Genomic DNA, 27,168 nt, shown 5'->3' on the forward strand with positions numbered 1-27,168 from the left:
CAAAAGGAAAACTCCAGTGTTTCAGGAAATTTAGTAAGTGATTAAGTGGAACTTCAAATTGAGTATATGCCATTAAAAAGACTATTAAATACACATGTGATGGAGAATTTCATCACATAAACTTTACAATATATGTCTTATTTTGTTGCTTTTGTTTTATCTGAATGTATAAAATTTGGTGATTAGGTCATAGAGTTAAACAATAAAAATTATGTCCACAAATTCTATGTAGAAGAAAGTTAAAAGCTTTATTCATAAGAACCACAATCAGAAATATATACAGCCATTCATCAATGAAAGAATGGAGAAATAAGGTATAATATATTCACCCAATTTGATATCCTATATAATAATGAGGTAATATTCAAATTGACCATCACTCCAACATACAAAAATGGCCACTACCACCCCCCACCCAACTGGTCCCTCCCAACTGTCCTACTCTGCTGGTCTGATTGCCCACACTATAGAATGAAACTCACAGGACAATAAACAGTAACACATGGTTTTGTGCTAATTCAATGGGCAGACAAATTGAAAACAAGCTCTAGTTGAGTACATTTTTACTTTGAAGGGGCTTTTTAAATTACAGTGGGGGTATAAATACAAATAGATGTGAATCTGACAACTCTTCTAATTTTTTTTTCCTCACAGGTGTTTTCTTCAATAAGACTTTTACATATCAAATCCTGTCTTAGTTTCATTTCTCAGAGGACCCAAGCTAGCACAAGTAGTGACAGGAGCAATCCAAAGAAAATAAGTGGTAAGACTGGACCCTGGTTCTGGCTCACTCTTTACACAATAGGCAAAGATAATATAATATGTGAGGCATGGACAAGTCTTGGAATGTAATATTCAAATGCTAAAGATATCATGAAAAATGACCTGGGAAAACACCTTTGGAAAAAAGAATGTTCTTGCATGATTCATGCATTTGAAAAATGTGGAAGAAAAAAATCACTACGAAGAGTTGACTGGTAACTGCCACATTATCATGATGCACTGCAGAGAAACAACAAAGAACTGAGAGCTATTAACAAGCAGTTCAGACTAAATGTGTGAGTCGGTTTGGGGAGATTTTAAAGATGCAGTAGAGGAGCAGACACAGTTGAGCAACAAACAGAAGATCCAATACTTAGAGTTCCAGAGATGTTTAAATATTCAGCAAAGGCAAGTCTGCCATTCTAAAATCAGAGAGCAGCTTGTTAAGACCTTGATACTAAAATAAAAAATGAGGATATCTGGGTAGATATTTCTAAGAGTGTTGGTTCCTGAAACATATGTCCTTGTACTTCTCCCTAGTAAAGGCTGGCACCTCCCTTGTGCTGAAAGATGTTGTAGAAACAGGTACCCCCCTCAGGAGATATACCCACTTCCTCTTCTGGCCACTAGGCTGGTAAATATGCTTAAAAGCAATATAGGTCTTTCCAAAAGCAACTTGAGATGTCTTCTGAAAATGGTTGTTTTGATAGTGGAGTTGATAGATGTGCCCAGGCCAAAGGTGGGGCTGGTCACAGGGTCAGTGGCCCAAAAAAGATGCTAATTTTTTGCTGCACACGCTTAAAAATTCAGACAGTAATGCTAAATTCAGGGTTTAGGTCAGGTCTTTGAGCACATCCAAGTTAACAAAGCTCCCAAGATACCACAGAACTGACAGATCTCATGGTTGGCTTGACCTATCCCTGCCATGTTGAGATGATCTTTACTGAAGATGAGCAGATTACTCCTGAGCAGAAGAGGAAGTTGTACAGAAGGAAAAGATATCCCAAAAGAAACTGAAGAAACAAAAACATATGGCCCGGGAGTGAATTCAGCATAAAATAAATGCTAATGGAATTTTTTTAAAGCCTAATGTAATTCAGCTGGGGAATTGCTGGGCCTCGCAAGGGCGGAAAGACATTACGTACCAAGAGAGCTGAAAGAATAACCAGCATCACAGCAAGAGTTGGGAAGTACCTCCTGGGAATGAATTTTCAAGGTGCTTAATCAAGAGGAGCTGGAATACAAGACTGGATAAGTAAGGGTCCTTTTTGCTTGGGAGCACTTTTGTGCCATTTGGGATGTAACAGTCTGGCAAGGACTCAGCGTGTGGAGCAAAATCTCCGTGAGGGTAGCTCTTAAAGGCATGCGGAAAATATGCGGTGCTCCGTGTAGAAACACCTGATCTGCTCTAGCAGATGGAAGAAGTAATAAAGAAGATAAGAGAAGGAAGTTGGTATGCAGATATACATTATGCAAATAAAGAAAATCTACTAAAGGATTGTGCTCCATGGTTGGCTTCAGAAGACTAACCATTTGCCAAAACTGATGGGAATAGAGTGGTATGATATTGTGATTTATAATGCAAATAATATATTTGCTTTTGTCCCTGTTTCTGGCACAGAGGTCCCCAAGCCCTTGGAATTTCCTTAGCAACTAGAGCATAAAGATGCCTGTTGTTATCTGAATGAGGCGACTTCTAGAAAAGCACCGAAGGATGAGGCTGGTTGGCAGAAGAACCAGCCATGTGATTAGAAAGTTAGAGCTTCCAGTCTCACTCTCCTCTCCAGGTAGATAGTGTCAGAGTTGAGCTAAACAGTAGGAAACCTGGCTGGAGTCAGAGAATTGCTTATTGGTGTGGGGAACCATACCCCCAGGTTGGAATTTGTTGGAGGCTCGGTATAGGCTGACATGGTCTTTGCACCCGAAGGGACTAGCAAGGCTCGGACCCCTACCCACACAGTTTTCCCAGACTTGATTGGATGGCGGTTATCAATAGAATGAAAGCAACCTTTGTAGAAAGAGAGCAACCTTTCGTGGCTTACCAAGAACTCTGTAACTATTTACTGAGATTTGCAAAACCAAGAATTTGCTCTTCTGCTTTATCTCTCACTTAGACATTAAGAGGAACAAAGAGTACATTCCTCTTGACAGCCCTCCTATTCAAGTATTTGTGTATAAAGGCATTACACAGTTAATAAAGTCACTGCAGTTGGTCAATGACTCTCAACCCTCCCAATCATGCTCTCCCGTCTTTCTTCCTTTTCTCAATTCCCACCTCTCTTCCTCAGCCTGGTTCACCTGTAAGGCTGAGGTCATAAGCCTTTTATAAGGTGAGAGAGATAGCCTAACCACCAAGAATGTAGTCTGGTTGTGCCTGTCAAACCTAGATGATACTAGAAGGGGCCAGAACAGAGCTCAGCTTAGTAATATCCATGGTTATGATGTTTTCTCCCTATCTTCCTCCAGTTTAAAAGAGGAAGTCTGTTATGTTTGACTACCAGAAACCAAGAGGCTGTGATTTCCATACCGGTAAGATTGAAGGTACAGGCCAGGAGGCTTAACCTGCATGAGTATTGGGAATGTTACCGTAGCCTGGTGCTCCTAAGGCCAAAAGTAAACTGGCAGCCAACAAAGATGCTGCTTACCATTTACAAGCCCCAAGCACAGTGAAGGAGGAGCAGGAGCCAGTGGGTGGGATTCCCAAGAAGAAGGCATTTTTCCCTGCTCAGATCTCAGACCTGACCTAATTTTCAGATCCAGAACCCACTGACTGAAGTAGCCAAACCCTAGTGGGAGGACCCTGGAGCACTGCGGCCACACAAAGTAAAAATAACCTATCTACGGTAATTTGAACAAGCAACTTTTTAATAATTTAAAAATCATTATGCAATGGCTTTCCTCTGTCCAATTAACAACAAAAATGTATTTATTTTCTTAAAAATATAATTATCCCTAGAACAAGTTTTAAAAAAAGATAAGACATTTTTTGTAGTTATTGTTTTTATTTTATTGATATTTTAGAAAGGGAGGAAGGGGGGAGAGAGAGAAAGAGAGGTTGATGTGAGAGAGAGATAAAATGATTATCGATTGGTTGCCTCCCACATGCATCCCAATCAGGGGATCAAAACTACAACCTAGGTATGTGACCAGACTGGGCTTTGAACCTGTGACCTTCCAGTGCACAGGACAATCTCCAACCAACTGAGCCACACTGGTCAGGTTAAGTTATAGTTTCTTGTTTTTTAAATGCATCCCACTTTGAGAGTTCATTCTCCTGTTCTCCCTTTCTCATTTTTTGCCCTTTATCAGATTGGCTCCATTTCATAAAGTATCTTCTTTCTGAATCCAGATGCCTCACAGTCCTGTCCCCCAATCCCTCACACAAGTCATTTTTCTATCTTTCATAAGAAACATCTGCCTGTGTCTCATTTGCTCACGGTGACCATACATTTAACTTATACCTTTTCATCAGACATAAAAGAATGATGGGATTAAATAAGTTTCACTGTTTAGCTGAGAGAATTTGATAGGGTGGAAAGAGAAATAAATACGAGAGGCAGGAGAGAACTAGATATCTATTCTGGCACTACAGTGTATCAGATATGTGACTTTGAAGGAGGTATTAAACCTCTCTGCACCTGGGTTACAAATCCTTAAAATAAGAATAAAGCTTATCTCATAAGATTGCTGTGAGGTTGCATTATATCTGTGGGAAGCCTTGTGTTAATATGATATTCATTTTACATTTAATTAATAAATAGTTGAATGGGCCTTCTGCAGATAATGATGTTTTACTGTTTTTATTTTGTTTTAAGGATTAAAGAAATTTGTAAATAGAAGAGACTCTTCAGCATTCCTTCAATTCTTCCATATAAGTTCCATTTTCCCAACCTATTTATAGTTAGCAAAAAGCTGATTGCCTTCCCTAAAAATAAAAAAGCTAGTTAAAAAAAAAAATCAACCACTTCTAAGTCAAAATTTTAGCTAAAAAGCTTATTCATCTAATAAATAAATAACTTATTTTATCTACTACTTGATCAAACTATAATTTTTCCAGGCTGTTTCTCTAATTCTTTTATTATGTCAGTCACCTAGGATGAAATTATTAAAACCAATTTAGCTTGAATCACAGTTGAAAAGTTTCAATGCTCAGAGCATTGATAATGATCTGGAAACAATGCAAGTTATGCTCCACAAGGTTAACTTGTGATTAATTCTGTATTTTGTTGTGATTATTCTGAATTCACAAATGCACACAAGAGAGCCAGGTGTTTGTTTTCTCCCTGAATTTGAGCATTTATTTTCTCACCAAATGCATTTGAGGACAGGTTGTGTGTTTCTTATTATTTGTTAGAGCTGTTAGGGTTTTGCCATCCACAGAAAAAAATGAAGTCATTTTATGCTATATAATTAAAGGGAAGTATTTTGGTCTTTATTTTCAAGGTAAAGCTGTGTTCATAGAAACATGAATCTACGGTAGCAATAAAGAAAAAAAAATCAAAGAACTGCTATTTACTTTCAAATAGCCTCATACAAAATTAAACAAAATATGGCAGCATCCCAATGTTTTAGGGAATAAAAGCAAACATGTGGTGGATTAGAAAAAGCATTAAACACCGAATCAAAACACCATTGTAATCTATAACTGGTCCTGTCACAGTTGTGCATCTTTGAGCAAGTCACATCAGCATTCTTGGCCTCTCTGCCAATTCCTAAATCTGTAAACAACCATCTCAAACATAGTGACCAAAACCAACCCATACTGCTTTGAATGCATACAGTGGTCTATATCCTGCTTGACATCAGCTCAGATGGGCAGGAAGCTAGGAGAGTGCCCCTGTGGAAGCCCACTCTCTCACCAGTCTGGGAAAACTCAGCTGGGATTGGCCCAGTTAGAGTTTCTCAGGCACTTCCCTGTTTCTGTGACATCTGCCTTCATAAAATCTCCTTTATCTTATATGAAAAATGGTTATGTTGTATTAGATAATCTCTAAAGTCTCATCTCAGAAAGTCTCTCAGTCTTTAATTAAATGGATAATGGAATAGCTCGGAAGTGATCTGAGACAGCTACAACACATGGTGACACTTTGGGATAGAAAAGAACTTCAGGGAACAAGGAACTCAAGAAGAGTATAAAGCAGGCATGTCAAACTCACGGCCTACAGTTGCATGCCTCTTTATTTGGACTGTGTTAGCATTTGAGTTTGACATGCTTGTTATAAAGTCTCTAAGGCAGCAAATGATCACATTTTTCAAGATTAAGGATTATGTGTGATTACAAATGCAACCCTCAGGTTGATTGTTCCCTGCTATTTAGTCTTTCTCTTTCACAACATAATGATTAGCATGGCCCACTTACATTTCAAACAGCAGTTGTGATGTCAAGAGCTGAAAAAGCATTACTATTGCTAAGATTAAAAAGAGTTTGTAATGTAAAATATATGTATCTTAGTACATTATCAATTCATATAAAATGTTGAGTCTTAATAATGTAATACTGCTTTGCATGTCCATCTTTGGTCTTGATGATCCATCTGATAGTAACTGACTAATGGAGAAGATCAATATCACCAGTGGCAAATTGTCTTAAAAAACAAAAATTAACCTGCTTGAACTCCAGCATACCCCATATATCAGTTAGGGTGAGGACAATGAAACCTGGAGAATCTGCCAAGGTCAAATGGAAGGAATCCAAGTATAAACAAATATATAAAAAGTCAACCACTCCATTCTGATTTCAAGTTTTATATCTGTTTTAATACATAATGAGTTATCCTGATGTTCTTATTAAATATTCATAAACCACATTTATCTAGGCAAAATATGTTATGATGGCTTTTCGTAAATAGATGGCTTTCCAGTATAGGGAAGCTTATTGAACAAAGCATGGACACCAGGCAGCTGTTTTCTGTCTTCTAACAGAGTTATCTGCATTTTATCAGTTGGAAAACTTAAATCCACAAAGGCTAAAGCTTGCGAGGGCACATCATTTGTCAATCTCAACCTCATAAATTATTGGTATTGTGATGTGAGCCTGCCTTTAAATTCTTCACTTTATGTGCTTCAATTATTTCACACAAAAGGAAAATGACACAAACACAAGAGAAATGTCCATGCTGAATTTCTCAATCTCCCCAAAGTGTGACTGTAAATATGCAAAGATACTTTAATATCTAGATGGCCCTAAATAAGCAGTGTTTGGGTACCTTGAAATATCTCTTTGGGATGGGGCATATTTTCCCAGTAAACTGGAAACATTTCTGACACCAATCTGTGACCTGAATGTAAAAATCTAATATTTTTAGAAGGTCATTATGTTCAGTTGAGATCTCCGTAAAATATATGGGAATAGAAGTGGTCTGGATGAACATAAATGAAAATTGTTTTTCAAAGTTGAAGAAATTTGTGTTCAAAAATCCTTTTGATGATAAACATGACTACGATTCTCAAATTTTCCATCATGGTTTTTTGAAGTATAATTTTATCTTTAAATTTCATTCCATGGTATCTGAATTGATATAAAGATATAAAAATAATATCTAAAAACTATTTCCTCCCAGAAAATCTTCAAGTACAACTGATGCCAAGAAGCTCATAGTTTCAAGTTTCCTTTCAAATACTTGCCGCACACCTGAGAGATATATCTTCCAGTTTAAGGATAGAGCATTTCCATTAATAAAATCAAACTTTGATATTCCACATTTGCCAAGAAAGAGAGATTCTCTACTAGGAGAAAGATTTTTAAACCATGCTACTCTTAATTGTGTCCCTCAGATTCATTGTCCTCTCTGTAGTCTTTCTATGAGCAAAGCTACACCACAATTGGAGTCTCAGAAAACCATTACTAATTGCAACAGAATAAACTAATGCCCATATAAGAGACATATATACCTGTTTCCCCGAAAATAAGACAGTGTCTTATATTAATGTTTGCTCCCAAAGATGCGCTAGGTTTTATTTTCAGGGGATGTCTTATTTTTCCATGAAGAAGAATACAGTAAACATTTATTGTTAAATGAAAATAAAGGAAATTTATTACCTGTATACAGTACAGTAGTGCGGTATTGTAGTTGTCAACACAAACCAGAAAAATTGTGAATCCTACAGTATCAAGAATTTACTCATTAATTTAATGACAATCATGTCATCATCTTCTGGAACATCATCATAACAATCCAATTCCTGAATTTCCTGGTGAATTTCTTGTGACTCCATTTTTTTCAGAATCAGTGGACCAAATCTCTCATGTTTAGCCTAGGGGGGTCTTATTTTCAGGGGGATGCCTTATATTTCACTCAGAAGGAAACCTGTAAGTAGGTCTTATTTTCGGAGGATGTCTTATTTTCGGGGAAACACGTAGTAGCAACAGAAGCAGAACGAGTGTATTGTTACAGAATAATCTTAATAGAAAAACATATTATGTAAGAATACTAAACAACCAGTGAATGGACAGAACTGTACTAAGTCTAATCATATTAAATAAATAATTAAAGAGCTATGTTTCAACATTTATTCTCTAATGAACAGTGTGTGTGTGTGTGTGTGTGTGTGTGTGTGTGTGTGTAATTTGTTCCAGAATAATTGTATAAGTGTATCAAATATTGCTTTTTAATAGACCTCCCTACTGTCAAAACCTCACACCAGAGTGGTACATTTGTTTCAATCAAGGAACCTACATTGACACATCATCATAACACAAAGTCCAGAGTTTACATTAGGCTTCACTCTTAGTGTTGTATATTCCATGGATTTGACAAATGAATAACGACATGTATCAAACATTATGTATCACACAGGGTACTTCTCTTATCCTGAAAATCCTTTGTGCTCAACCTATTCATCCATAGCTTTCCATGCACTATTGACAATTACTGATCATTTTACTGTTGTCATAGTTTTTTTTAGAATGTTGTATATAATAAATCATTTCCTCACTGTGATTTTGGAATAGTGTAGCCATAGACACATTTTTTTCAATTTTAGATAAATATTTAAAAGTATAGCCAAATTATGTAATTTACAGCTAAGTGCATTATAATTTTATAGCTGTAATAACCAATTATGGAATCTTCGTGCACACATTTAATGTCTGTAGTAAATTAAACTTCAAAACCCTATACCACTTCATAAAGACAATATTAGTCATCTCTCTAAATTTTTTATTATTTAAATTAAGGTTTACCAATTTGTTCTCCTATTTTTTGCATAAATTATATGAAAATGCTTGTTCAGACAGAGTTCGAACAGTGCCGATGATTCATACAGACTCAAATAGGAAATAGCAAGATGTCTGCTTCCCAAATGCTGGCATGAGGAGCATAGTGGACCTGATCCCCAATGAATCAAATGTAACTGGTAAAAATTATATATTTTAAAAAATCAAATTATCTCAAAATTTACCTAAGGGTGTATGGTAAATAAATAACTGAATACTAAGAAAATCTACCAAATCTTGAGGGGAAAAACAGTTCCTTCATCTTCCCAATTGAGCTTGATGGGCAGGAGTGGAAAGGAGGATGAGGTTCTCTTTCTCCTTGGCTCTCACCAGGAAAGACAGGGCACCAGTCTTTCCATACTCTCTTAGTCCAAGTTGCAGGGGCTAAACACGTGCAGAGTGACCAAGGGCTCCCCACCTCATTCAGCTCTCCTCCCCTTCCCACCTCCTGTACCGCCTGCCAGCCACCCCTTCAAAAATGGAAGGTTCTCCTTTAGAGCAAAAGCTCCAAAACAAGAAAGATAATCCAGAGGCAACATTCTGTCTATTACCAGGTTCAGTGACTAAAATGTTATCCAGGGGGAGAAAAAGACCTGAAGAACAGAAAATTCAAAAACTCTCTGCAAAGTAACTATTTTAAACAAAGTGTGGAGGAGTTCAAGTCCAAGTGTTATCTAAAACAATAAAGATTTTGGTTGAAAGCTATTAAGAGGAGGCTTTAGCCACAAGCTAAACAGGCTTTAGCCAACTAGCTGACCAGACAAAAACATGAAATGTAAATCAAAAAGAACCTTCTTGGAGTCCTACAAAACCTCAAAAAAGACTGGTCTCAGAAACTATCCCTGCACAAAACTGAACTGTATCAGTGAGGAGCAATTTATATCAGAATGCACTCTCAAAACATTAAAGTAGTCAGCAAGCATTTAGTGAACTTTAACATATGGATTTCATAGTAAACAGAAGATCAAACTCAATAAGGATAACATCCTATAAATTTATTTTCTCTGATTACAATGGAGTTTAATGACAAACCAGTAATAAACAAAAAAATTACAAATATGGGGAAATAATGCCTCATTCTCCTAAATAATTATTGAGTCAACAACAAAAAGATTACAATGAAACTTAGAAATTTGAAATGAATGAAAAATAAAGACTCAATATGACAAAACTTATGAGGTAAGATCAAGTAATTCTTAGAAGGAAATTTCTATCTGTATATGCATGTGTTAAAAATAAATATCTCAAATTAATAACTTTCCAACTTAGTACTAACTTAAAAATAACCACCCCCATGTAGGTTGTTACTGTTTAAGCTGTTAACATTGGAAGTTGAATAGTAAAAAAAAACAAAAAACTGGAAGGGACCCAGATAATTCCTTATTTAAAGAGGTGGTTTGTTTAACTCTTTAAAACACTCCAGAACCAGAGAGTTACAACCCTAAAGTAATCTCTTTTAATATTTAATCCACTAACAAGTACCATTTCTGCTTCCATCTGAGGTTTTTTTTTTTTCTACTTAATTTACATCTACCTCCTCTCATGTAAGCCTCAGTGAAATTTAATAATAAATAAAACAAAATTTTAGACTAAATAAATAAGTTCTGTTTTGTTTTTAAACATAATTCTAGATGAATTCTCCAACAGAATGCTTTGCTAATAGCAAATGATGGAAGAGAGCATGCGTCCTTAGAAGATCTGCTAAGTGCTCTTGGACATAGGTAACTGCCAATTGATGCTAAGTACTTGTGAACTCTCTATGACCACAGTGGACATAGGTAACTGCCAATTGATGCTAAATACTTTGGGGCTCTCTTTCTGGCCACAAAACTAGAACAGGGACACTTGATGCAATACTAGAACTCATTCTAAGCAGAGTTAACATTAGTCAACAGTCAGACTGCATTGGTGATGAAAAAGAAAACAACTACAGATAATTCTGCTGGTGTTTACACATTTTTGTATCCCCTAGGCAATTCTAGATAAGTACAAGCAATTTCTTTAAAGAGCTTTCCTTAAAGACATTTGGTGTCAGAGAGCTGTCAATAGAAGATTTAGCATTAATATTACATGAAGACTTCTTTCAGATACTGGCAAACTTCTAAATGCTGGGGAGATGGAGTTGCTGGCTTTTGCTGGAGGATTTTTCTGGATGGATGGGCAAAATCAAATTTGGTAAATTCATGACATGAAAAGCTAGGCACTAATGAATGAGATGAACAAGTTAACATAAAGTAGCTTAATGACAAAGACATTGGGTCTGCTATTACTGAGATTAGTGTTGCTAAACCGGGGGTACACTTCAAAATCAATGAAAACGCAACTTAGACTTGCCCTTCTGTTGGTTTCTCAATCTCGGCACTATTAGTATTTGGGAATGGATAATTCCTTCTTGTGGGAAACTGTTATGTGCATTGCTTAGCCTCTACTCAATACATGTTGGTAGCACCCTTTCAATCACAACAATCAGAAATGTTTCTAGAAATCGACAAATATAATCTGGGGTACACAATCATCCCCAGTTAAGAACCACTGCCAAAAATCTACTACATTGGTACTTTGTCTTAGGATTCTCAACTATCACTCCTCTGAAGCCTGGCTTTGTAAACCTCACACTCAGTGGTTAGATATCTCTGAGCTTTCACCTTGTATAACATATTTTGTGTTATTGTGGCAGACATTCTTTCATTCTTGAAATCTCTCTTCACTTTGGTCTTACTCTAGCATGGTGTCATAAATACAACTAGGGTTTGAGGAGTACTTATAAATTAAAATTCTGGCTTTGTCCCATTCCATCTTCAAAAGCATTAGGCAGATAATTTAAGCATCACCTTTTTTTTTTTTTCTGCCCGGAGGATTTCTGTAGGTATTCAAGGCTTACTATTTATTGGAGGCAAAATGAGAGCAAGACCATGATCCTAGTGTTTCACAATAATTCATTCTCACTTGGTTTAAGCCAGAATACAGAAGTTCTCAATACAGGAGCATCATTGGAAACCCAAATGAATCACCAAGATTTGCCTCTTACAAAGTTATATATAAGGATAATATGGACAAAAATATCAATAATATTGTGATAAACAGCCTCATGGCAACTAATGATCCCTACTACCTGATATTTAGATCAATATCATCACTTCCCTTTGAGAACTGGCTAGACCTAGCTTCTAATAAACAGAATATGCCAAAAGTGATGGCATGTCACTTCTAAATTGGGATGCAAAGGTCTGGCTTCTTGTTTGTGTCTGTGCTCCAACTCTATTGCTCATTAGCTCTAGGGAAAGCTGACAGTTATGTGGTGAACTATATTATGGAGAGACTCACATGACAAGAAACTGAGGTCAACAGCCAGTGAGAAGCTATGACCCCCTGTTGAATAGCCCACAGGAAACTGAATCTGGACAACAGTTGAAAATGGATCCCCTGCTATTGAGCCTTCTGATGAAAAATTTAGTGTGGCCAATACCTTGATTGCAGCCTTATGACACATGTAAGTTGACCCATAGAAGGTATAAGATAATATGTATTTGTTGCTTAAAATTGTTAAATCTTGATAGTTTCATTATATTAATACAATAATAAATAACTAATATAAACAGTGGAATAAATGATTTTTTTCACCTCATTCTCTTCCTTCTTTCACTGATGATGATAATGATCATCTCTCTCATTCTCCTTTCAGATGAAACTGTACTATTAACTTCTGCACCTAAGCTTAGCAGGGATAATCCTATACTTAAATCACCATTCTTCAAAACCCTGAGACCTCATATTGCCTATATATTTTCCCCAATAATAAATATAATATTATTAAATTTTTCATTATGAAATTATTAAGGGTCTCTTGTTGATTACTCCACTACTGATTGTTCAATTCATGACTTATGTCAATCTCAATAACCCAAATGTAATTTCTGAATACAGAATTTAATTTAGGCATCCTAAAGCTAACCAACTCTCTTTGGCATATGTATCTCATTCCAAACCCAGTTTTTGTGTTTTTTTTTTCATTGTTAAAATAATGTAATCTTCCTCAAGAGATTCTTTTGTGGCTCAGTTCATTGAGCTCCATCCCATGCATCAAAGGTCACCAGTTTGATTCCTGGTCAGAGACATGTCCTGGTTGATCCCCAGTAGGGGTCAGACAGAAGGCAGCAGATCAGTCAGTCTCTCTCTCTCTCTCTCTCTCTCTCTTTCTCTCTCTCTCTCTCTCTCTCAATAAAAGTGTATTTTGATGATGTCATTTTAATTTCTTCCTCTTCCAAACCTTGTTTTCTTAACTCACTTGCAGATAATTAGTCCCATTTCTAGGCTTTCTACTTCAATCCTGTTCTAAATATTCTAAAGAATTCTTAGAAATAATTAGTCCACTTTCCAAGTCCTCAAAAGGATCTACTTATTACTTACTACTTACTACCTCTGAATAAGAATAAGGACAAAGATACAAATAAATAATGACCAGTCCAAAAATCAATTAAATAACTCTTTTTTTTTCTCTATTAAATAGGAAATTGTCTGCTTGATTAAAAACTAATGACCACCAATCTTAGAAGATGAATCATAGCTATTTTATTAAACAAAGCTTTTCAAACAGAAAAAATGGACTAATAGATTTTTGGTTTTCTTAAAATGGAGAAAATACACTTTTCCAATGTTAAAGTTTCACTTAATACTAAGACCATCAAAGTACCTAAGGCAAAGAATTCTTCACTATCACTTAATATGTCAGGATACTCAGGGTTAAGTTTTTTGAAACAAACAGGTGCCAATCTATTGTCTAAGACATAGAGTACAATATAATTTGAAAAATACCCAAAAGGTTAAATTATGCATAAAATATGTTCTTCAGATATCTTTAGTGATGCTTTAGTTCACGTGTCAAACACAAGGCCCACGGGCCAAATCCAGCCCGCCAGGCCTTGCAATGTGGCCCACACCTCGCTGTCATCACTGCACTCCACTGTCAGTTTATGACATTGTCAGTTTATGACTGTTCAGTAAACCATTCGGCCCACGATTTAGGCTGGATTTTAGATTTTGGCCCCTTCTCTAATTGAGTTCGACACCCCTACAAGTTGGATTTATCATGTTGAATCAATGTACTGGGCTTTGCTCAAACACACTTAGTAAAATAACTTGCCAATTTCTTAGCAACTACTAATAACTTACTGTGAAGTAGTATAATTAATATTTTGAGATTAGGGTTCCTGATAATGGAGTTTTGATAAAGAAAAGAGTAGAGATAGAGTATCAGATTGTGAATGTAGCTTTGCTAAAGAGACTACTGGGCAGCTAAAAAATATATCAGCACAGAGTGACTCAGGAAAGGGGAAAATAAAGGGACATAAATACAGCCTGAATGTGTCCCACATAAATTAGTCTAAAGCTGGTGCTGAGACTTTTCAATTTCACGACAAGAGCTTACTTCTTGAGAAAGATGTTTCATGAGACTTGCTTAACTGATTGTCTCAACAGAGAAAATAATATATATCCCAAATACGTTGACCAAGATTTTAATCTTAAAAGGTCATTAATGTGAATTTTCTGGGGCTTTTGGTTTCGAGTTACCTATTGGAGAATCCAGATGTCTAAGAGAACATTCGCCATTTTTTGCCTTATTTTATTTTTTAGGTTTGGGGTACAGGAATTATCCAAAAAATATTTGTGAGATATTTCCAATAAGTTGCTTAAACTATAATGCTTATTCTATGTATATTTGTGATATTTGTTTCCCAAAAAATGTTATAAAAGTTGTTGTTTTTTCTAGTGGTAGTTAATACTTCACATCTTCAAAGATTTACTGGATATGACCATCTATAACATACAGATTGTTCACATGATCTGAAATATAGTGAACAATCTGTACAGATTGAATGCTAACACCAAGGACTGGTTCCCTGTCCCAAGAACAAGAAGAAATTGAATCAGCCCTTGAAATGCACTTTGTAACCAAAGGAATGTTTTTTGTAAGATTGAAGAAATATCCCAAAGGAATAGTATATTTCTTAAGATATTACTGTTATTGACATAAAAAAAGAATTCTATAATTTTTCTATGGCCTTGGTTGATAACAAAGGGATTTCTAGAAAATTTTTACACATAGCTGTTTTTTAAGCTTCCAGGCATAGAAAAAAGAGACTCTGACTTGAGTGGCACTTGCTTCAATTATTAAATGGGTTTTTAAGGCTACAGGATTCAGTATATAAATCAAAATAAAACATGATCTTCTACCAGCCAAAATCTGAAGAAATGCAATGTCATTTCATCAGATCAGAGGAATGGCCAAATAAAATTTGTTTCATTGCTTACAAATGTAAGATGGCAGAATTAGAAGTTGGATACTTCATTTTTATACAATCCCTTGATCTTTTTGGGTTCCAGTTTCCTTATCTGTAACATGAAGGAATGCTATTTGATGTTATCAAATGTGCCTTCTAGGTCTAACATTAAAAGCTACATGTAAAGGTTGTGGGACTATTACGAAGAGAGTCTTTCATGTAAATAGCTGACATTGAACTGTGACAATATGGCAAAGATAATTTGTGACATAGCCTTCAGTGATTATTTTAATAGATGTTTTTTTTTGTAGAGTAGTTTTAGACTCACAGTGAAACTGAGCAGAGTTCCCATACACCCTTTCCTCTCCAGCCCACATAGCTTCCTCTACTATCAACACCTCACATCAGACCAGTATATTTGCTACAAGTGATGAGTCTACATCGACATATCCATAGGTTTAGATTAGGATCTATAGTTTACATTAGAGTTTACTCTCCGTGATATACATTCCATGGGTTTTAACAGATATATAATGACATGTTACTTCAGTGTTTCCATTTCTTAATAGCTAGATCACTATATGATGGTGTAAAAGGCATTAGAATATTTCCCCATAGTGAGTGCCAAAAAAATGACATTCAAATAAAGATTTTTGGATGCAATTTAAAAAATCTCTATAAGATCACGCACTTAATGCATTACCACAGAAACATTCTTTGTTTACCTTTATCCTCCACAGCAATTGAGCTGTTATATCCTAAAGGTAGCGGATAGTAATCAATATTTGTTACAGAATTGGTTAACTCATATTTAAACAATAGAGATAAAAGATGGAAAATAATAGATAAATAACATTCTCTAAGGAGAAGTTTCTCTATTCAAGTCATATTCTATTATATAATTATTATGAAAAGTCATAAATACCCCCAAGGTGGGAGTGAGTTAACTGAATAAAGCATTACTTATTGAAGATCACATTACTAACCAGAGCAATGGGTTTTGTTTTAAGGCTTTGCTTATCAGGAAAGGATATTGTTTAAAGCATCAAACACAGTAATAATTCATCAGGAAGACTATCAGCAAGCAGGCACAGGTTTTGAAAGTTCAGTATGTTTTTCAGTGTAATCAGACTTTTCCAGGAAAGTTATCAGAATGCTTTGAACATTTTAAACCTAGCCACAGGGTCTTCTTTTTGCTGTGGATAGTATCTAAGGTAGAATTGCTTCATCTGGTGTGTGAAATCCTTTTCGGCAGAATACTTTAATTCATTAGGACCAAAACCCAGCAAGGTTCAGGTTTGTTTGTCCTCCTGAAATGTACAGGTTTCAACAACATATTTCTCTCTCCTTGGAAAATGTGGTAATGAAATAGTATTACATAAATTATGATAGTTATATTTAATGAGTGATCCTTTTTCTCACCATGTCCTCATTATGATTAGAATAAGGGCCAACTGTGCCCTTTCAATTTGTCATCATTATATTTGATTAATCACAGGTAGAGATTATATCCCTGAGATAAATGTCATTAAAGAAAAAAAAGGAAATAAGATGTCTGCAAAATAGAGAGAGAACATATAATCAGGTAAACCATAAAGCCCTTGGTTAAAAATAATAAATAAAATTGAGGTTTACATATTAAATTTTGTTTTCTCCATCTCTCTCAGGAGCAATCCAGTTATTTTCCTTCCTCCCTCCCTAAAGCAACTTCACTCTACAAAGTTGCAGAGCTTGGATATTGTCTATAATAAGTTATAAATCAAGTTGCTGATAGTTATTTTGATTCTAATATATTTTCATGAGACATAATTAGTAAAGGATTAGACTGTAAGGGAGATGAAAGCACAAATGTATGTAAAGTTGTTGAAAACTCTTGATATCTCCATCATCATTATCATCATCATCATCATCATCTAGTTGGTTCACTGTCTAAGCACACAGTTTGCTAGCCTCTTAGGTTTACATTTAATGACTTCAAAAGCTGGTTATTTTGCTTAATCATTCCTTAATTATCTGCTCTACAGACTATTCATTAACATTATTAAGTTAACTTCACTAGGGAAATTTACTAACTTACTTTTTCTTGAACATTCTAATTTTATATGACTATTGTAATTTTATATGCTTATATAACTTTATATTTAGAACAGAGTTTTTAAAAATAATTTTTATCCAGAAATGAAATTTTAAAATATGGTGGGCACAAAATGAACATGGAAGTCTTAAATAATAAATGGTAATATTTCTGATGAAAAACTACATTGACACCATTTGTTGAAGAGGCTTTCCTTTCTCCATTGTATGTTTGTTTGTTTGTTTGTTTACTTCTTTGTAAAAAGAAAATAGTTGCCTATAAAAGGGTGGGTTTATTTCCAATCTCTCAATTCTGTTCCATTGGTATATGCATCTATGTTTCTGCCAATATCTTCCTGTTTTTATTATTGTAACTTTGTAGTATAATTTGAAGTAAGGGAAGTGTAACACTTCCAGCATTGTTCTTTTTTCTCCCCCAGGATTGCTTTGGCTATCCATACAAATTTGAGGATTATTTTCTGTTTCTTTAAAAAAAAAAAAAAAAATTCATTGGGAAGACATACAGATAGCCAACGGGCAAATGAAAAGATGCTCAACTTCACTTATCATCAGAGAAAAGCAAATCAAAATGACAATGAGATATACCTCACACCTATCAGAATGGCTAATATCAATAAGGCAAAAATAACGAGTGTTGGAGAGGACATGAAGGAAAGGGAATCCTTATACATTGCTGATGGAAATGTAAATTGGTACAGCCTCTATGGAAAACAGTGCAGAGGTTCCTTAAAAAATTAAGAATATAGCTGTCATATAGTTCAGCAATCCCTGTTCTTGGTACCTACCCAAAGAATTTGGAAACATTTATTCATAAAGATATATATATGTTTAATGCAGCATTCATTACTCACAATAGCCAAGATATGGAAGCAACCTAAGTGTCCTTCAATGGATGACTGGATAATTAAGATGTGGTACATATACACAATGAAATACTACTCAGCCATAAAAAAAAATTAATGAAATATTATGATTTGTGAAAACATGGATAGATCTTGAGAGTATCATGCTAAGTTAAATAAGTTCAATAGAAAAGGACAAGAACCATGTGGTTTCATTCATATGTGGGATATAAAACAGAAAGCAACAAATGAACTAATAAAGCAACAAAGTCATTGACATAGAAAAGTAGTATGGGGTTTACGAGAGGAAAAGGGAGGTAAGGAGAGGATGAAGGAAATAAAGGGGGCCATATATATGCAGATGGAAGGAGACCGGGCTTTTGGTGGTGAGCACACAATGCAATATACAGATGTTGTATTATACTAGTGTACACCTGAAACATGTAATGGGATTAACTAATTTTACCCTAGTAAATTTAAGTGTAAAGAAGAAAACCTACCTTAAATTAAAATAATTTATCATGACATTAGTAGTTATTGTGAATTTAGAAAAAGGGAGAGAACTTATTTAATGCAAATAAAATGATCCTGTATCATAGCACATTATATGAAACTTTGCCATTCCGGATCAACATAAAACCTTGAAGAGTGAGATCAACTTATACAAATAATCAGAGTGCCCTTTAAGAAATAAGAAATTTACTAAGGATCTAATCAGGACAGTTAGACCAAAAGCCTTATTTTGATATTTGTACCTCACAGAAATGTATCCAATACTTTCAAAAATCATTACAGATTCTTTAAAACAAATAAGTGTTACCAGCTAAAACAAGGGATGATGTGAATTTAGTAAAAACATTATGTATATCTACATAAATCTTTTCAAGAAGTTCAAATTTTCTCAGTTATGTGCTTACTAAATCCTATGTAACAATATTCTAAAAATAAGATGCATGTAAATAAAAGGCAAAGTAGATTATGCATGCAGGATAGTGAGACTTTCATGATTAATGAGGTTTAATAAAACAGCTTTGTTTGATCAAAAACCACACAGTGATTTTGGCAAAAATAACATAGCATTCAATAAAATAAGCTAAGTCTGTCCATATTTTTTTTTTTTTGGCGGGGGGGGGGGGGGGACCCTTTTTTTTAAAAGTAGAATGTTCATCTCTATTTGATTCCAAACATTTGTACAATTTTTTTTTAAAGAGAAGTCATCTTTGAACCATTTATAAAGTTTCCTAGTAATTCATTAATTTGTAGCCAATAATTTCATTAACACATGATTATTGGAACTGGGGGAAAATAAGCTTACTACTAGAAGCCCGCATGCTAATGCTTAAGGATTTTTTTTTTAAGGTCCTAAATCAAATAACTATTTGTTTCTATTGTAATACTAGATATAATTAAGACTTTAAAAAAATATGGAACATGCATGTACTTCAGCACTAAAACATTAACTCAGAAAGCATAGGATTTTGTTGGGTGAGAGATGAAGACATTTGTTTTTATAAGTTTAAATCCTCATTGGTAGAATAAATTTGAATATTATGAGAAAAGCATATCCAAATGCTTATAATATCTGAATTTAGCAATTAGCATCAAAACACTTGTTTATTTCAACAAATTTAAAAGTTTCTACCATCAATTCCCAAACATTATTTTTATTAGCCACAGCAAAATCTGCTTTCTTCTACTGTTAGTTAAAACAAGAAAATAATGTAAAATCTGACTTCAAAATGATACATACTAAACTAAAAAGTAATTTAAAATGGCTTAGAATTTTTAATTGTTTTCATTATTTGGATTTCATTTGCTACCACCTCTATTATAATATAAGGTAATCACATCCTAAAAATATTTTAATAATATTATGTTTTAAGTATGTAAAAAATAAAAATGTTTTATATATATATAGTCTTATTTGGGGGGAAAAAGAAATAAAAATGAAGCAATCAAATGCCAATCATGATGTTTTAATTCATTTGCAAATCAAATTCTAAACTTTAGAATTACACTTTTTTTTTTTCCAGGCAAAACATATTTAGGACAATATGTATTTGGCTTAAAAATGCATCTCTAATTTGCTGTCTTATTCCTCATTTTGATTATCAGAGTATAGATGGACTAATTATATTTCCATCGTGTTTAATACAGCCAGTGAAAACATTATATATAAATTATGAATAAAAAAGTATCTACCTGCATGAAAATCTATTCCCACAGCAAAAGCGGTTCCAGATATAGGCATCAATGCATCCATTTTGTCACTTGGTTCCAGAGGTATTCCTCTGATTCCTTCATGGACAGAGTACATAAGAAATGACTCTATACCTAATTGGAAGCAAGAAAAAGTCCAAAATGAGTAGTTAACATCAAAATCATTCATTAGCACTGTTTTGTTTTTGTTTTTAATTTTAGAGGATGTTTATTAAAGCTGGGGACAGTGAAACAAGGAGGGGCTGGGGAAATGAGCCTAGGCGGGGCTACTCTCACTCACTAAGAACTCAGAGAAAAGGGGGCCTTGGGGAGAGGGTCTGGGGGGGTTGCCTGGGATGAGCCGCCAATGTCCATTGCTGCTCTGGTTGTAAGCTTCCTGGGGTCCCTTAGGAGTTAGGAGATGTGTGCCTGTGGGGGAAAAAGGGGTGGGAGGGGACAGGCGAGAGGGTGCTTCTGGGAAGGAGAACACTTCCATCTATTTTTAATAATCCACATTTCTTTCATAAAATAACATGTATTAATCCACCTTCCCTTTTTCCATTGTATGCTACATTTCTGACAAGTTAAAAGGTGGTTGGATGAGTTGTTCTAGAACTTGAGGAAACGCCAGCATCTCCTGGAGGAATTGTTAAAAGCCAATCCCAGCCAAAACCGGTTTGGCTCAGTGGATAGACCATCAGCCTGCGGACTGAAAGGTCCCAGGTTCAATTTCGGTCAAGGGCGTGTACATTGATTGTGGGCACATCCCCAGTAGGGGGTGTGCAGGAGGCAGCTGGTCGATGATTCTCTCTCTCATCAATGTTTCTAACTATCTATCCTTCTCCCTTCCTCTCCATGAAAAATCAATAAAATATATTAAAAAAAAAAAAAAAAAAAAAAAAGGCAATCCCAGGACTCCAGCCCAAGGGCCTGAGAATGAGAATTGCTAAAAGGTAGGGAAGATGCTGCTCATGTGGGAACCATAAACACTGAAGCAGATAATACTTGGAAGCATACTTGGCCTTGCAACCAAAATTCACCCTCTTCTCAAAAGCCCAAGCATCTCCTTGCATATGAATGATAATGTCTTGATTATAGATAACTGTATCAGTTTCCTTTCTAATAGACTTCTTAAATATCTTTAAAAGCAGAAGCACGCCAAGTGCTCAGTGTTTGCTAAGATTTTGATCAGTACCAGAAGTATGTCCTAAAATAAGCACACATATGTACTAGTAAGGTAACTACCAGAAGTCCTCATGATGAAGTTTATGCATTTTTCTAACATGCCAGAAAATGTTAATATATGCAGATTTTCTTACTAAAAAAAAAATTCCTAAGTTTAGATAAGTCTTCACTATGGCATAGTTGTGTGACTTGGACAAGTTGGTTAATTTTCTTTGATTCATTTTCCTCATCTCTAAAAAGGGAACAAGAAACCTACTTCACAAAGTTATTATGAGGATTCTGTGAATTAATGTGTTAAGCTACTGAGAGCAGTGCTTGCACATAATCACAAGAATATATGATTTAAAATGAAATATATGCTAGTATTAACATACATGTTTCTCATAAAATTTGAAAATTTTTTAAATAAAATTAAGTTATAATCACTGGATAAAAAGATTATTCTAGAACCAAAGCTCTCTGGGATAGAAGTAGAGTCTATGAAATAAAAAGCAGAAAGATATATTTATTAACTCCCTGTTCTCCTGAAGCATTCTTCCACAGTTAAACAAAGATGAGAATTTACATGGTCTCTGGTACTTTCTCATAAATAGTTGAAAGAAAGTAAATATAAAATTTTTTTTTTCTCTCAAATAAACTACATCCCAATTAGATTGTAACTATAGCAAACCAACCACTGTTTTTTACCTATGTTCAAGTTTCAGGTGGCTTTGACTGGATTTGGTTAAAGGTGTGATAATAAACTATACTGTCACGAAATAAGTGAAAACTTAGAAAGTTTCACAAGAACAGAAATATAGAAAATATTGTAGATGCATTTGAAATTCTACATATGGTACTTATTAGGGCACCACTATCCTAATAAAAAACTAATATTATTGTTTCCTAATTTTTATCTCATTATGGTTGTCTAATATCTGCATGGATGCGTAAATACATCAGAACTAAGATTTTTCAGAACCTTATACCTTGACATGACATGCGATTCTTTTGGAGATAATATCCCACCGTACACATGCAAGTCCTTGTAGTTTCCGAGGTTGGTAAACAAAGCTGAGAGCATCCACCATTATTTAGCTGGCAGGAATTGCTGCCTGCATTGATGGAAAACAAAGGAAAGTAACAAAATTAAAATAATAATAATAATATCATTTGAAAACATACTTTGCTATTATTGATTTCTAAATGCAGTTGTTTTCTATAGAATAATTTCAAATTGAATAATTTGAAAACTGCCCTTCCAAAAAGATAAATGGAGATTTAGAATATGGTATACTGGTTATAGATAATAATAATATAATAAATTTATAGTATCAATTTAACTTGGAATACAATTCAGTGTGGCTAAGACCAGATATTCATTGTTCCCACCACACACACATACAGACACACACAGACAAAAAGGTAATTATGTGACATGATAGATGTTAGCTAAAGATACAGTGGTAACGATATTGCAATATACAAATGTACCCCATTAACATACTGTACACCTTAAACATATACTGGTATGCCTCTATTGTATCTCAATAAAAATAAATAGTCATTAAATATTTAAGAAAGATATATGAGAAGATTCATAGTTACAGAACAGTAAAAGAAAACTGATTTGCCATGAATACTGTCATAGACCTTTGTAATATTTTAAGATCACATACACCAGAAAATCTTTATTTTTTTACTTCTAAATTTTATTTAAAACTCTACAGGTATTTCCTTTTCAAGAATACTTTAATCAAATGTCTCAAGTAAATAGCTGTTAAATTATATTATTAACTCAACTCAATGATTATGCCATTGAAAGAAATGAGGTATATATAAATTTGATTAATTTTTTGAAAGCAAGAGAATAAATTTTGCCATTCCCAGAAACATAATTCTCCCAAAATTTGTTTAAAGCACACCCTCTAATAGTCATCTAATTAACTGGCATATTAATTCTCCTATTTGTATGTAGTGGCAAAGACAAATATTAGTCAGGTAATCACAGACAGGCATTCTATGAAAATGTTCCATTGCATTTACTAGGTTGAGTGTGTTAGTTAAAGCTGATAGAGTGAAGTTAAGTAATTTACAATCTTACCTAGTAAGTTTATTAAATATTCAATTTTTACAACAATTTTATTATTCTAAGACATGCACTGTCACTTACTGGATATTCAAGCTCTGATATGAAGTAAATCCAGTGAGAATTACAAAGCATAATGAAAGCTATATATCAATATTGCTCTATGGATAATTCATAATACCAATGCAATTCATTATTTCTGCTCTCCTGAAGTAAAGACAGTCTGATGAGATTTAATTGTCAATCAAACCTGTCATGAGTTCTGTAATTTTTGAAGTATGGAATACCCTCAGTTTGGGAGATTTCTCATCAGGAGATACCATATTCTCCGTTCATTTTCTATAGCAGCCAGTTCAGTCAATGCTGAATTCCATCTTATGCAAGTCCTTATTCTAGGATTTGTGTTGGCTGGAACTTTCAAAATGATTACCTTTATCCTATATAATAAAGAGCTAATGTGCTAATTAGATGGAATAGCAGAATGACCCTCTGGACAACCTTCTGGACGAAGGCAGGGCTGCAAGGGCCAAGCCTCTTGCATGAATTTCGTGCATAGGGCCTCTAGTCTTTAAATAAACTAAGATTAATGGACTTACTCATCTTTTTCCTAAGTTGACATAACACTAAGGTAAAGTTTCAGATCTCTGATTATTTTAATAATATTTATACATTTATAATAATGATATACTGACAATACACAAATTTCATTTTATAGAAAGCATGTGAATGTATAGTATTTTAACACAAGGCCATTGTAGAGGGATATGCATTTGGATACAGATTTATTTCAACTTTCACAAAAGACTGAAAAAATGGGGAGTGATTGACAAACAAGTAATGCTTAATTACAAAATTTGAAGAAACACCATATGGAGAGAGAAAAAAAGGAACTTGAAGTAAACAAAAATATATTAAGGAAGAAAATAAATTTATGGGAACAATAGAAAATAAGTGGTTATAGAACCTTGATAATATAAAATATGTAAAAAAATAAAAGTAGTGTGGGTGGTGCATTTTTTAACACAGTTGGAGTAATAGCAATATATACTACATTATATTAGTATTTATTTTTATATATAATAAAATTAATCTAAGTGAACAACTATATTGTACAACAATATACACTTCATGTATAATTTGTTTAGACTCTAAGGGAAAATTGATAGTAAAGAAGAGAAAAATAAAAAAGAAAAATAAATTAGTCATTATTAACAATATGTATCTTTGCCTATTAAATAGGGATTTGTTACAGGAAAAATATTAGAGTAATTTTTAAAAGTGACAACTTAGGTAGTAATTATCTAGCAAGTATGAAATACTAGCTTGGCTTACTATTTTGTAATGAAGCTGATGTTCAAACCTCATGCCGTAATTCTCTAGTGGAGCTAGAAAGTCCACTTCACTACCGAGAAGTCTTAGCACTCCAGTGATCTATGTCAAAAATGATAAGTGAAGTAGCTAATTGTATTTTGAAATTCAAAGTGGCAGTAATGTTAACATCTTAAGGAGTCCTAAATTGTTCATATTTCAAACTAATGAAGCTTTTAAGCTACCTGCTGTAATTCTGTTAATGGGATTGTCTTTAATACAGATGCTTTTATCAGCATATTATTCTTTAAAAATACTATTTTCACTGCCTTTAAGATTACTCATATTATACCATTAATTTTCTAATTCCTAGAGGATCTTGTAAGTTTGGTAACACTTTCACAGGCATAGAATACCCATCTGTATCTATAGAATCAAATCCTTGGAAGACAAGAGGAATCATGTTACCATGAACAAAATGAGCCAAGAATATTACACTAAATTTTTTCTCCTAGAAACCTTATTGATACCATATCTAGAAAAATTAGATAGAAAATGTTAATTTACAAATTCAAGCAAAACATGTACTTGCTCACATTTAGAAAAAATGAATATAGATTTTTAAAACCCTGTATGGAAATATATTTTTCTGTCTCTCGTATTTTCTAATGTGTGTTTTCATATATAATATCATCAAGTATAGACCATGAATTGAAGTTTATCATGGGACTATAAGGTTTTATACTTATTTATTGTGTTAAAATCCACACAAGTATCATGGTATTTTATTGAGTACCAGTGTTTTTGTTTTTTTCTCCAATTAATAATTTATTCTCCATGACTTGAATGCCAGTGAAGTTGTTTATTTCGCTACAGAAAATGTTCCATTGTGAAATTGCTAGTGAAAGCATTGCTGCTCATTATTATAGACAATGGCCCAAATAAATGTCAGACACCAAATGTGCTGAAGAGTTTGGGTATTGGTGTCTTCTCAACCATGAAAAGAACAAATACAGTAATCACTTCAGGTGTTTTTTTACAGCAATTGCTTTCTCTCAAAAATGTTTTATTTATTTTAGTTTATGAAAAAGAAACATGATTTCTGCTGTTACTGTAAAAAAAAAAAAATGATATCATGCCCAAATTTGGCCCATGCTCTCTGTTCAGGGAAAGCAACCGTGAATCTGGTCTTCATTTGTCTCTCCATGTGCAGGCCTGGCTCTCCATTGGTATCACCAATAAATCCTGCCCACTTAGTGGTGTCAACTGAGTACTGAATTGGTGAGCCTCTTAGTTCCCTGTTCTTCCCTCTCCTCTTCTCTGCTTTGGCCTGCATGCCCACCTACCTTAGATACAAAGTGCGTTTTCTTGAAATTATTTCTTAAAACTGAAGATACATGAAGATAACGATTCTCACTATATATATTTTTTTTCTCTGAAGGGAGTTCTGCTAATGCCATGGATCATGAAGCAAAAACTAAGAAAGGACTAGCAGGTTGGGGCTGTCCTGGCCGGCATCTCTGGACTAATCACCATTTGGGCACTGTGACAAGTCTACCTATTGAACCATCTGCTAGTTCTCTCACTCCGTTACCCTCACACCATTTGGACAAGCAACAACAAAGAAGCAAAATGTTTAGAGCCAATAAAGCTGTGCTTTTGGATATGGAATCCTTATGTGGACATAGTCCATGTGAAGCCGACACATTCATTCAGTTTCTGGGCTTAATTATACATTTCATATATTTTGCTGAGATTTTTTTTAACCTTTTATATTTTAAAATCAAGGACTGAGTAAGACCCTCTTCGAAGACCTGACAACATTATGAATCGCTGGGCATTTCTGCTAATGTTTTGAAAGCTCATTACAGGCCTTATATGAAAGTAGTTTCTTCAATGGTATTAAGCAGAATTTGCATTCCACCCCTCTTTTATGTTAGAAGAAAAAATAGGAACCATCAATTGTTACATTGATAAAATAGTATGAAAAACAGAGAACATTATATATTCAAAAGGCAGCACAAGCTCATTTCAGTGAGACGCACCTTGCTGTGCCGCTTTATCGTACACTTTCATGTGAACCACCCCAGAAGTCTTATTTCTCAGGACAGTGGGGTTTCTGCCATCTCTTTTGCTGCAGGTTCCCAGCTGAGCTAAGTTGTGGTCTGCCCACCACAGTTTCTTATCTATAAAAATGAAAAGGTTTTATTATGGAAC

The 27,168-nt window shown here is 34.4% G+C and overlaps 1 protein-coding gene across 1 annotated transcript in view; it reads right to left on the minus strand.

The window, feature by feature from the left end:
• Positions 1–27,168, minus strand: part of LRP1B (LDL receptor related protein 1B) — a 1,553,318-nt gene that overhangs the window by 398,263 nt on the left and 1,127,887 nt on the right. Inside the window, exons 33-35 of the mRNA XM_084892846.1 lie at positions 26,997–27,137; positions 22,544–22,669; positions 20,394–20,525 (exon numbers count right to left, since the gene is read on the minus strand). Coding sequence (XP_084748972.1) covers positions 20,394–20,525; positions 22,544–22,669; positions 26,997–27,137 — 399 coding nt within the window. The remainder of the gene's footprint in view (positions 1–20,393; positions 20,526–22,543; positions 22,670–26,996; positions 27,138–27,168) is intronic.

Source organism: Pipistrellus hanaki (assembly GCF_964339955.1).
Source record: "Pipistrellus hanaki genome assembly, chromosome: 8".
In the NCBI taxonomy this organism is placed as follows: Eukaryota; Metazoa; Chordata; class Mammalia; order Chiroptera; family Vespertilionidae; genus Pipistrellus; species Pipistrellus hanaki.